General features: G+C 36.2%; 1 protein-coding gene across 2 annotated transcripts; it reads right to left on the bottom strand.

The window, feature by feature from the left end:
* Nucleotides 1-5004: 5004 nt before the first annotated feature.
* LOC134740983 (chitin deacetylase 1) lies at nt 5005-12391 on the bottom strand. Of its 2 annotated transcripts, none has more exons than XM_063673677.1 (5): nt 12198-12391; nt 11002-11137; nt 9078-9208; nt 7035-7184; nt 5005-6497 (listed from the first exon to the last, which is right to left on the bottom strand). In XM_063673677.1, exons 1-5 carry the CDS (start codon nt 12247-12249, stop codon nt 5338-5340), a joined length of 1629 nt encoding a protein of 542 aa, XP_063529747.1. In that variant the 5' UTR covers nt 12250-12391; the 3' UTR covers nt 5005-5337. The 2 variants fall into 2 exon arrangements, with proteins under 2 accessions (XP_063529747.1, XP_063529748.1); XM_063673678.1 differs by lacking the exon at nt 9078-9208 and adding an exon at nt 8790-8902 and having other exon boundaries at nt 12198-12390.
* Nucleotides 12392-13415: the final 1024 nt, after the last annotated feature.

Genomic DNA, 13415 nt, shown 5'->3' with positions numbered 1-13415 from the left:
TTAAAGTGTAATATCGATAGCTTATTATACAGTAAACTAATGTGGTAGTGTGCAGTGAATGGAGAATTAATTTTGAAGCGCGTTTAACCACCATCTTGGAGTCAACGGCCGGTAGTCCACGTGCTTCTTGTAAAGTCTAGCTATCGATTTACAAGAGTTAGCAAATTACCGTACATTGTCTTGTACAACCGTACAATTTTTGTCGTTTTTAAACCTCTTAATACCTTGATACTGGCGAAATAGTCCCACTGGGCTGAAGCCATAATTTTAAAAGAAGAAGAAGAAGAAGGTTTTAAAGTTATTAAGTACTATATTCATAAAAATAAAATAAAATATAAGATAAAAATTGTTATTTTATTCATTTTTTTTAAATAATAAATTCATTAAATCTTAACTTACAATAAAAAGTAACCTAAAATTAAAACTACCTACGAAACTAAAACTAATACCTAAAAAAGAAATAAAACATAACATGGGTGATCTAGCCTAATAATTAAATTGTAATTTATATTTTTTAATACTTTTATTATGTTTGCTAAAAGACTGGGATGCCATTGACAATATATTAAAAGTTTTAAGTTTTAGAACGGAAAAGTAAAAAAATTAAAAAGTAAGAGGCAATCCCTCCCGCTGATTTTCGTGTTACTGCAGTTGGCTGAGGTGCACGCCGTGCACGAAAGGGTAACCAATAGGGTATTTGACAACATTAAAAATATATAACGAATTGCTGTCATCCTGAAAGATAATAAACTAATAAAGTATATTTCACTATATTTGAATGTAAATTATGTTTAGTTTTTGGAAAATAAACGAAAGAAAATTTAATATTTTTTGAAATTTCATCAGGGACGTGAACGCTCTGTGATTGGTCAACGCTCGGATGACGTCACACGCGGGTAAACATTCTTGATTGCCTCGAGTGTTTTAACTGTTTTATTTGTATTTAGTTAATTTTAGTTATTGTACCACAGTTTTCTGATATATTCCGATTTATCCGTATATCTAGTAGCACAATATTCATAAGAATCTCAAAATGGAGCCGAAATATGTGAAAGCTGATAGCGGCAACCTACCAGACATAGACGCATTAATGGTTGCACTTTTCTTTAAAGATAATCCGGATTACTATGTTGCGGAACTTAGAAATGTAAAAACAGCTGTGTGAGTATACGTAGAAATTGTTTATTTACGAACATTTCGATTTCGATGATACGAATACGACGACGATATATATATATAGAATACGATGACGAAAATAGTATCTCCATACTGCACTTTAGTTTGAAAGAAAAAGTATGCTACTATATAACTACCAACTAATGCTGAAAGAGCTATGTTATGAGGTTATGTAGTAATACATTAAATACCTAGATCTTGTTTCGTTAAATACAACAAAATCCGCTGCTTTAACTACCATATTTATTTACAGTTAAATTATTACTTACATCGAAGTGGTCTTCACACATAAAAACATTTGTATGCGCTAAAATGCTCTTTGGGTCTCTTTGCGTTAGTTTTAACCACATTTTTCTTTTTTTTGGGATTCGTTGGAACGGAAACAAACAATTTATCTGGATTTTTTATAGTCGTACTTGAACATTGCGGCACTATACACCATTTATATACCATTTTACAGTGAAATAATCAATTCAATGCACATAAACCATAAGATTTACTAAGGTCATTGACTGAGTTTCCTCGCGTGTGACGTCACACGTGTCACGTGATTAGCCCCTTTGCAAAAACAGCGTTTATGGCGCGTTCAAAATAAATAAACTTTAACATTGTTTTTTTATATTTAATACAGGAAATTTCAAGGAAATATCAATGTAGTGTAATTATTAAGTCATAAACAATCAATTAGAACCATTTTCAAAAATTAGTCTAATAGCCTATTTGGATTTAGAAAATTTCGTATACATAATTTTGAGCACTTTGTCCGTATACATGCCAACACGTGGTTGGATTGCAGCTGCAGTGGACAAATAGTAATTTATGAGTTGCCCCGTGTCATAGAGCAATAAGTAAGCTTAGAGTGCTCACTCCATACATCAGTTTTGTTACCAAAACGACTGTTATTGTCGTAGTCGACATCTAGCGTCGAGTAGCGGAATTATCAGTACTGCTACTCTACAATAAATGTCGCGGCTCGCGGCAAACGGAAAGTGTAATGCTCAACAATAGGGGGTATTATATTACTGCAATGTTCTGCCACCAGAGTGCAGCAGTAGCCCGTTTAGTGAACCATAGATTAACTTATACCAAAGATAGATATAACTCCGTAATAGATGGATACAGTCTAAGAAAAAAACGTGCCTCGAAAATCAAGAAAATTTGATTCTCGTTCAGAGGGCACTACTAGCTTTGGCCTGCTGTCGTATAGATGGCGTTGACGGTTTCGTTTGTTATTTAACATTTTTAACGCATATCAGTGACAGAACATGGGTCAAAATCATAAAAATAATTAATGCAAATAAATAAAATCATTTACCCATATTTAAATACATTTTATCGTAATTTTATAGATATTTATTTTTAGTTTTAAAGTGTGTCGACAGATGGCAGTGAATTTACTGGGGTTACAAAATTTACTATGACAGTACCGCTCTAGTATAAGTTACTATAGAGTAACCCATATATACATACCTACTGTGCCTTTAACCTTTAACAGTTTTTTGACAAGTTTTCAGAGATAATAAAATATGACATTGATGCACCACGGCGGTTTGTTTACAGAAAACCTACCGGGAAACGCGAATCCGAAATTTCGCTATCTGCCTTTTTATCGCTCGAATTATGGAAGGTAGATAGCTCGAATATGTAAGTGACAGAGATCTTAGATAACGAAATTTCAATTTTCTTGTTTTGCGATAGACCCTCAGATTGTGGTAGTGGCGCCCCCTGCGCAGTTTCGCGTAATATTCCCTATTTTCAGCTAATATTATAACCGGATTAATCGGAACTCTATTTTTAACTACTTCTGCTTGTAATATTAATTGTAAATTGTTGAGCAATACACTTTACGTCAGTCGCGACACATGTATGACATCTAGTGTCGAGTAGCAGTACTAATAATTCCGCTACTTGACGGATGTCGTTACGTCGTGTTAGATGTCGATTACGAAAATAATAGTCGTTATGGTAACAAAACTGATGTATGTATGGAGTGAGCACTCTATGCTTACTTATTTCTTTATGCCCGGTGTGGAAAAAACGTGGATACTGCAAGTAAATTAGCACGGAAGCGCCTATAAGTGTGGTTACCACGAGTTGTTATACTATGGCATATTATTAACCGGGCAACTAAAATATTAAACAGGAACTTTCATTGTTCATTGGGCATATAATAATATAATTTGGCCGTGCATTAATATTTTAGAGCCTAAAAATTTATATTGGCTTCAAATACAAGCATCATATTATTAAAAAAACTGGCATCAAATTCAAGCCACAAAAAATAATAATTGGGATCTTGAAATGATAGTTTGGCGACTAAATAATAAATTGGCATCTGTTATTGCAAAGCGTATGATTTTTATTATTTGTTGTCATATAGTTGTTTACGCCTAAGTAATCATATTGAGCACATCGTTTCAGGTAGTATTTAAATTGCGGAAGCAGCTAATATTAATGAATATTGGTTTATTTTGTAATAATACATCGTTTGTTTCACACGATACTATAATTATAACGCCATTGTGGACTGCCATAAGGTCATAGTGGAGAAGACCAGCATACTTTATTTTGGCACTTGGTTCGGGTCATAAGTACTAATTCGAGTTTAAGTTAAATCTAAACACTTTCTCCTAGGCACACTGGTCGTCGCACATAAATCTTTCAAGGTACTCTAAATTTAAAATATTCATATTTCTGAGTAATATGAAATTTTAAAAATTTGAAGTTCTGGGTTAGGTTAGGTTATCGTGATCGTTAGGTGTGATTGTGAGTGAGGCCAGGAGGAGCATGTAAGAATTAACTGGGACTTAAATACTCATGTAAGTACCGAGAGAGCGAAGCGAGCGTACAAATACAAAATGACATATTAAATTCAGGTAATTCGTTCATTAGGTAAATTTCAGGCATAACGACCTAAGAATTTATCCTAAGGAAGGTAGGTAATTCGTTTATTGGGTGTTATATAGTTTGAATGATCATAAGATTCATAAGGTTCTTTAAAATTTGATATTTCAAGCATAGGTATTTCATTGAGTAGGTAAATCTATTTTTAATACAATTACTTACTCAAAAAGTGTTACTTTGCGTACCTAGCTGTTTACATTTATGACATTTAAAAAATATCATTGTCTTTTTGTAGAAATAATAAAAAAATGGTGGCGATTTTTTTAAATCCCTACACCTACACGCGCTGCGCGCTGCACGTGCACTAGTAGTAGCCTAGTAAAATTATAACGTGATGTTTGTACACACTAACATTCCGTTATTATTCCATAAACATTATCTTAACCACGACATTAATCGAACACCTTAAGTGGTCTACCCATAGGTTCAATGTTTATACGACCACAATAACTTTTTTAGGATCCTTTTTTATATTAAAATGACAGCACGAGTAATAATGGTCGAAATACAAATTTTAAGTGTGCATTTACCTTAATTTGCTATCTAAATATTTTAAAAGAACTTCATTTTTAAATTAATAGATAGTCGTTTTCTTGTTAAAATGTGCTTCACAAATAGTCTCCAATATACTAATTCAGTTGCCAAATAAATAATTGGTACTTGCCTTTAAATAAACGAAAGCTGTAATGGCATTAAAATACTAATCATATTGGAATAATTTGATGCTCCGCTTTAGTTGCCAAAGTATTAATTTTAGTACCTATTTTTATTTTTTTAAGTTACTGAAATCCGATTAATTAGTTGACCGGTTAAATACGTGCCTTATTATACTATTAGTAAGAGTAAATGCTCCATCTTATAGTTGAGGTGCTGCCATCTAATAAATAGGGACGAAGGGTAGGTAGATAATCAAATGTATCAATGTCCAAATTTCCTTTCTTTATTTTTTATGTAGGTAATAAGTAAGCCTAATATTACATATATTAACGCCTATCCATCCTGGCAGAGACAAGTGTAAGGCAATGGTTTGACGTCAACTTAGTGCCCACGCAAATGGCATTCCAAAATTGGATATGAAGTTATCAGTTCTATACAAATTTATCTTGTGGGTCGGATGTTACAAGTTGAGAGATATAATAAACGATCATAATGTTATCGGCCTTTCACACATTCATAATAAACATGTAATTATTATTAACATTAGGTATTGAGTATTATTTACATTAAGTGTACAGTCTTTTAATTTAATTTAAGAGATCACTTCTTAACATTGAAACCTTCTCCCGTAGGATCCAAAATCCACGGGTAGTTGTTCGGGCATTCCATGCAGGTGAACAGGCGCAGTGTCTCTCCTGGTAACTCTCTGGTAGTCAAAGGGCAGGCGTTGGGCAAAGAGCAGAAAGGCTGACCTTTCACATCGCACTTATCTTGCTTCCATTCTTGAAAGTCTCTGAGAGATGATAACTCTGTGGGATTTTGCATCCATTGAATGACTTGAATGAGTGAAGTGAAGTAGACATCATTTTTCTCTAGCATTTCTTCAATGAACTTGATCAATTCGTCTCTAAATTCCTTTTTAGATTTAAGCCATGAGGCGTGGAAATGCAGACCTAGCGGGGCACGGTTGGTACTGTAGTGACGGTTGAAATTGTGTCTCAGAAGACGGGCGAATTGGTCACCGGTCTGTATGTTAGAGCAAGAATCGACTACGTGACAACCGGGAAGAGATTCGTCAAAGGTGGGGTCGTCTCTGCGGTCCAACTCGTTCATAACCATTTCCCAAACGGGGTGACTCCTAGATGGGCAATTATGTGCGTTGCCGTTGCACTTGTGCGGCATGCGGAAATACAGTGTGTAGGGCCAGATTGGAACGCGACCAAGAGGAGCAGTGATAGAAGCATCATACACGAAGTATTGGTCAGCCATCATTTCGAATTGCTTGTTGCCACCGACGCGGAGGTAAGGAGCACGAACACCGATAATGGAAGCATCAGTGATGTTAGCGAAGCGCTCAACAATAAGACGTGCGCCAGCCATTTCAGCAAGCCAGTCGTCGTAACTACCGCTAGTCCAGTATTGCGGGTCATCCTTGTGTGTAATAGAGAAAACGGAGATTTCGTGTCCCTTACGATGCAACTCTTGAATGGCGGCGTAGTTTGTGTACTTATGTGAGACGAAGAAAGTACCGCGTACTGTGCAGCCATTGGGGTTGTGGCGGTTCCCGTTGAATATTTGTTCGTACAAGTCAATGTTATCAACATTCACGGCTCCGTTGAAGGTAATGGTAATCATCTGAGGAACTTGATTGGGCTCGATTCCGCCAGGAATACGCGTCCCATCAGCTGAGCAGAAACAATCAGGTAGTGTGCACTGATTAGGGTCACAGTCGGGAGCTCTGTTTGGATCTACGTCGACAGCTGTAATACAAAGGACAATAATATTGTTATTTGCTGTACTAACATCAATACATTAAACTGACCATTTTAACAGAGCAGAACCCCTAGGGTAAATATCATTCGACAGCGTGACGTGCGTTCGCGTTTGCGTTATGTCTCATTTTGTATGGGATTTTGAACAGCGCGCCAAGCAGGACGTTTTGGAAACTCAAAATCCCATACAAAATGAAACTTAACGCAAACGCGTACGTCACGTCACGCTACCGAATGAAATTCTTACTAGAGGTACTCATATATATGGTAGTCAAGGAGGGTAGTCATATGGTACGAGTATATATCTAGTCATACTCGTAACATGCATAACTAACTAAATACACTAAATTATGGTATCTAGTAATATCTCTACTACCAACATAATATATTATAAATTAATTTAAGTTTCGAATTACTGATATACCTACCTACGAATAATTGTTTGACGACAACCTTATTTGAAAATCAAATTAGTCAATTAACTGTATTGATGTAAATTCTATAATTGACTAGTAAACTACTTACTGCAGGCGTTTTCGTCAGATTCGTCTTTGCAGTCGGGTTTTCCATTGCAGAACAATTCCTTTTCTATACAGTCTCCACTTCCACAGGCCAATTTTCCTTCTGGGCAAATAGGCTCATCGGTTTTTAAGATTGGTAAAATTTTCCTTGGTTCTGAAAATCATAAATCGAAACTTAAAAATTTGAGCTAAATCTCGACGGTGTGTAAGGATCTATTCATAGGCCTAAGGCCTCATTAGCACGAGCGCTTTTTTAACGCGCGTTAATGAAGCTCTTGAATCCGTCCGCGTCCGCACGCTAACTACGATTTAACGGCCAACGCTTATCCATTTGTGTCATTCAAAGTTTCAAACGCTTTTAAAAGTGCTCGTGCTTATGAGGCCTAACGTATTCACGTTAGGTACGTAGTAGCGGTAGTAGGTAGTTACGTACCAAATTGTGCAAGTGCAAAATTATTCATTATAAATTGTATTTTATGTGGTGCTCATAAAATTGTCGCTAATGTGTTTTAAGAATAAAATGTGATAAAGTAAGAAAGGGGGAGAAACTTGGCAAAGCATGAAAGTGACCATTGTTTAAAGGTGGGACTGGGACGTATAGGTTCAATGTGAACAAGAAAAAAATAAGTAGGTGAGACATTTAATGCTTAAGTATTTAAGTCACGAGGAATTTTATTAAGAGGGGAAAGTTGTAAGATGATAAAGGTAACAATGGTAACATATACTTGTAAGAAAGAAGGATGTTGAAAGAACCTCCTAATAGGTGGTAGAGCTTTAGGTATACATATTTATACTGAGTGCTTCGAATATTTTATTTGAAAAATACATGGTAATTAAGTTGTCCGTTTATGAATAAAGTTGTCAAACAAGAAAATCATATATATATATATATATATATATATATATATATATATATATATATTTATCCAATAGTTATACATTTTGAAATAGGCACAATACCATAAGTAATAACGATTGATATAGGTACTTATTTCTAAGATTGTTTTCTAGGTCTGTCTATTTGTTCATAATAATGGATATTACATTTTATTCATAAAGGGACTCGGATAAAGTGATAAGTAGTTATGTAAAACGAAGCTAGTATCTATTAATACTTCAAGCGTGTATAATACATATCAGTGCCAATAAGCTTAAATTAAGTTTAGTGTATCCCATCCATTGGTATTATAAAGTTGAATGCGAAAACTAGAAAAAATGGAATTAGGTTGGTAGTTCAGTTTGGTGAATCCAGGAAGAATAATGAAGCTTAAAGCGTGGGGTTAGTGTCAGAAAGATTCTCGTCGTGTAAAGAGGTGTGGGAGAGTCGTGTTGCTGTGGTAAGGAGGCACACGCCTGTCGTGTGGGGGGACTGTTGTGAAATTGTAATCTACTGGAAAAGTGTTTCACGTTAGTTTTTTTTTAATTTATTCGTTACTAATCTTTTCGCTAGTGTAATTTTTACATTATTATTTTAATCATTACAAGTTTATGCATCAACATTATCTCATAAGTATTAAACTGACGTAGACAATTTCATTAAGTGGGACTTCTCTTAAATCAACAGGGTTTATATTATAACAGTTAAAAACATTATGAGAAATGTTGACAAGAGCATAGCGGGTCGGTCCGTCCGGGTCCGGGCCGGCCCTCCATCCGGGTCCGGGGCGTCATGCAGAACACCTAATCTACTGTGCAGCGCGGTCCTCTACCCAAGCCCGATTGCTCGCTATGCGCGAATAGCATCTGTTTCTGCACTTACTCTCGAGTTTGTCACAGTTGGTCACTTTACCCTTCCAGTCGCAGGTTTGTTTATCGAGATCAAAGGCCAGTCCGGATGGGCAAGTGATCTGTTTAAGACCTGACCTAGTGCACCTGCGTTGACAAGAAATTCGCGATTAAATTCAGCATAAATAGCTAGGAAGTGGAAATGCGGAAGGCTATCGTGTCCGGTTACGAATTACGATGCGTAGGTATAATCCGGAATTCAATCGACGGGACGGAAGCCTAGCCCTCCGCAAGACCACTTCCTTCATTTGTCAGAACTTACTTTCTAATTTGTCACAATTCTTAACATGTGTTTTCCAATCACAGGTTTGGCGGTCGATATCGAAGGCGAGTCCCCCGGGGCAGCGCACTGAGGCGAGCCTGGTGACGCCGTTCTCGCCGCCCTTGTCGCACCTGTACACAGCGAGGCTCTCAGTCCTGGCACCTTATGGTGTCACCCCCAACATATCAACTCTAGCGCACCGGTTTTGACGGAGGCAGAGGAACTTCAAGGTAAACGGAATCAAAATCGAAACACTAGAGTTGAAACTATTGAGTGACCCCAAATAGCAGTCATTACAACAATTCACTTTTTACATTAATTCATATTGAATTGAAGGTACCTATAAAATCAAATAGAATAAGAATATATATATATATACAGGCATCACGTCTCCTGAATCACTGTATTGTACAGTAGTGTGCATTTTGCACAAATTGCATAGTCGCGTTAAAACGGTGAAATGATCAGCAACTCAATGAGAAAATAGTTATTTGTTATACAAGGGTGCAAAGTTGTATTTTACCCGCGAGTGTAGAATTGAAACACGAGCAAGCGAAAGGATTCTATAGGTGAACCACGAGCGAAGCGAGTGGTTCTAAAATAGAATCCTGAGCGTAGCGAGTGTTTCAACACACGAGAAGTAAAATACATTTGCGCCCGTGTGTAACACAAAACTTTTCACCTCACTATAGCGAGGAAAGTGCAACATCCACAGGCGTTTAGATCATCTTCATCACTGGAATCACTCATTTCTTTACGATATTATAACAGAAAACTCTGGAAGTTGTGTATTTTTACGCGAGTCGGTGAGAAAAGGTTTTAAGTAAAAAATTTGTTGACAATGTTGACATTTCTGATGTATGAAATGTCAACGATGCGTTTTGAAATTGCATCGACTCAACTTGTGCGTTCAGAATTATATTTAACATCATTATAAAAAAACAAACGTTTCTTATGGAATTTTAAGGTTTATGACTTAAAATCATTAAATAAAGCTAAATTTGGTATTTTTATTAGATTCTCAAACCATTTATTTAATGATAATTAATATCGAACGAACCATTATCATGAGCGTTTTACGTTTTGTTATCTGTCAAGCTACTTAAACACGCTCCATCCAAGGTCAAATTACTTTCCCCACTAGTGGATAAAACGCGTTTTTCCCCGCTTGTATTGAAGGATAAACGACAACTTTCCGAGCTAGTGAGGGGAAAACATAATAATAGCGTAACATATTTTATGAAAAAAAAAAATTGTATAGGTAGATACCTACTTAGGTATATATTAGGTGTATATGTATATTTAAAGTCCCTCTCACAATAAACATTTTATATAAGTTTAGGTACGATACGATGGAATGAGTTACTTTTTGTCAGTTATTTGTGTGAGTCAGATACACGAACCAATTAAATTCATGCCACGATGGTGAGCGTTCCGTTCACAAGCTTGCTATATCAAGGTCTTGCATACTAACAAGTGCACATAAATAAGTCGACAAGCGGCAATAAAAATTCTAACAGGAATTCTAACTTATGACTTAAACTTTGTGCGTGGGTGTATCTTCCAAATTTCGTAATAAAAACTTGCAATTTAATTAATGAGGTAAGTTAGGGCTTAATAGCCGTAGTTAATACCTACCCAGTGATGATTGAACGCCGGTTTGCTTAGATACCGGTCATTGAAACTAATTGGGTTACATACTTGTTTTCTCTTCTGTGTTTAGAGTTGAAAAACAAGTATGTGTGTGCAAATAATTAATTAAGTAGTAAGACAGAACCTAATTAATAAAATAGTAAGTGTGGCCACAGTGTGCCATGAGTGAGTTTGCTTCTTTGTTGAGCAGCTTTACTGGAACGCTATTAACAAAGTTGAGCGCCACTTCGTTTGACCTGTAGTGTGCGGAGATATATGGTGTCTGTCTCACCTGACGACGTCGCGACAGTCGCCCTCCACAGTGAGTCGGAAGTACTCGTCGGCGGGGCGGCCCTCGCACAATTGTTCGGCGTTCACATCATCGGAGGGGTTGTCTTCGTCCTGTCGCTTCACACGCTCGCCGCTAACTGCAACCAATACACATATGAGAAAAACGTTATATTCACGACTAACATCTCCTCAAAAAATATGGCCTTCATGGCTATTTATAATTATAATTTCTGCTAATCTTACATATTGCATATGATGTGTAGAGGCGATATTATATAGTTTTCCTGATTCTTTAAGAAAGTTTAGATTTGCCATGATTTATGTTTTGATGTACATATAAGTGATTGCTTACGTGTTGAACAAAGTAATGGTGAACAATAAAGTAATTAAATCTTTATTGCCTAGTAAAATATCGTAAGTTAAGACTGTTGAGTCTTTAACACCTATTAGGTAACGCAGCTCAGCGCGCGATTACAACACCGCGTGTAAAGGAATGTAGTAGGTACCGTTTCACTGCAGCGTTACCTATGTTGTCGTTACGACTAGTTAAATTTAAACTTGTTTTAAAGGTACCTACTGTTCCTTTGGTAATGCAGCCAGCGAAGTGAAACGTAAGCATGATAATGAAAGTGGTTCTCTATCCGACGCTGAAGGAAACTCGGTACTTAACGAGCAATTTGTTAACTACCGTGAAATATTTAAGTACTTAAGCCCAAGAATTGCAATTCCGTTCCATAAATAAGTTGATGTGGTTGTTGAAAGTTGAAACGAAAAGAAATCGAGGTCAGCGCCAGTACCCGGCCACGTAGCGGGTGAACCAATAGTATTCAATATTGACGAACTTTAACTTTATTATAATACTTTTACAATGCAACAACTAATAAACAATATCTATAAATTTGTTACTTACTTAATTAATAGATAAAAATTAAAACTAATCTACTTACGTTCAACTTTACTTAAACATTTGTTTTCTATAATAGTTCCAGTTATTTTGAAATATATAAGTATATCAGTTAACAGGAACAGTACCTATACCCGGTAATGAAATTATTTAATCTCTATATAGATAATATTCAATAAATAAAATAAATCAGACAATAACAAGATACAATAATAATGGTAACAAAAGGGATATAAATCATAAATTGTGCGAATTTTTTGCATGTATGTTAGGTAGGTAGGGTAGGTACTCACCGTAGCAAGCAAGCAACAAAAGCCCGAGGCACAAGTACGCGTGTCGAGCCATGACGCTCGCCGAGGACTGGCCGCCGAGTCGCGCTGTTCGCTCAGGAAAGTGCAAGAGCTCTCCGCTGCCCCTCTTCACCTATTTATATAACCTTAGGCATGAGTCTCTACACTACAGGCTCAACAGGCTGGTAGGCGCAGGCCCGTCCTAGACGCACTGCTACTCCCGGCGATATACGCCCCTGCATGACATGCAAGCTTTAATAAGCACTCGATGACGCTATCGGGAACTAAACACCCAAACTCTAATGATTATTACTTTTATTAACGATTTATACGTACACTTTCTTTAATCTATTATAGGCAATAATGGATTGCAAATATATAATGTATCTGTATTGTTGCCTAATTAGTCTAAAAGTATTGATTTCATAGGTCACAAAAATGATCCATACGATTTCACAATAACAACTTTCGATACACTGTACCTACCTAAAAGTACTATCCTAGCTACGAAAATCAATTTTTAGCATTAGGTATTTTAGTTATAAATGCTAATTAGGAAATTGATGTATCTACTCATTGAGAGGAAAGGGGACGGCTGGTTCTCCATACAAACGTAGTCCTCATTTTCCTCTCTGGATATTGACATTATGGAAAATGTCTTTACATAATTTGATGTATATCAACCATAGCTATGTCGTAGGGGACGGGACGTTTATCTTTTTTGATTATTGGAAAAATTAGGAGCATTTAACAATTCATATGAAATCTGTTTTTCGATTTCATATGAATTGTTAAATGCTCCTCTTTTCTAGTAATTAAAAATTCGAAAAAAAAAATTAAACGTAGGGGCATAGCTGTGATTGATATACAACAAATTGTGTCAAAATATTTTCAATAATGTTAATATCCAGAGAGGAAACTGAGGACTACAATTGTATGAAAAGGTGATTTGAGGACGTGACTAAGGACCCTGGCTCCTACGGTTGAGTTTCTCAGAATTTCATATTTACCTGGGGCACGGGGGAGAAGGGGGGGGGGGGGGGGTTACAATGAGTCATGCCTTCGCATATTTTTATTTTTTTGTCAATTATTTACAAGAAGTAGTAAGGAATTGCATTTTAATAACATTAACATGATTTTATTGACGGTGCAATTTCCAGTACTAGAGCAAAATGTTAATATATTCGTAATATCACGAGGTCGACATCTATTTCACGCTAA

Source organism: Cydia strobilella, chromosome 4, assembly GCF_947568885.1.
Source record: "Cydia strobilella chromosome 4, ilCydStro3.1, whole genome shotgun sequence".
NCBI lineage: Eukaryota > Metazoa > Arthropoda > Insecta > Lepidoptera > Tortricidae > Cydia > Cydia strobilella.
Note: the sequence above shows the minus strand (reverse complement) of the source record. Positions and strands in the feature narration are given on the sequence as shown.

Excerpts from the sequence above, each read along its gene's own strand:
- LOC134740983 (XM_063673677.1), bottom strand. The coding sequence starts at position 12,249 with ATGGCTCGACACGCGTACTTGTGCCTCGGGCTTTTGTTGCTTGCTTGC. Across the intron at positions 7,185-9,077 it reads GAATTGTGACAAATTAGAAA|AACCAAGGAAAATTTTACCA; the intron begins GTAAGTTCTGAC and ends TATGATTTTCAG. Across the intron at positions 6,498-7,034 it reads ATCTGACGAAAACGCCTGCA|CTGTCGACGTAGATCCAAAC; the intron begins GTAAGTAGTTTA and ends TTTGTATTACAG.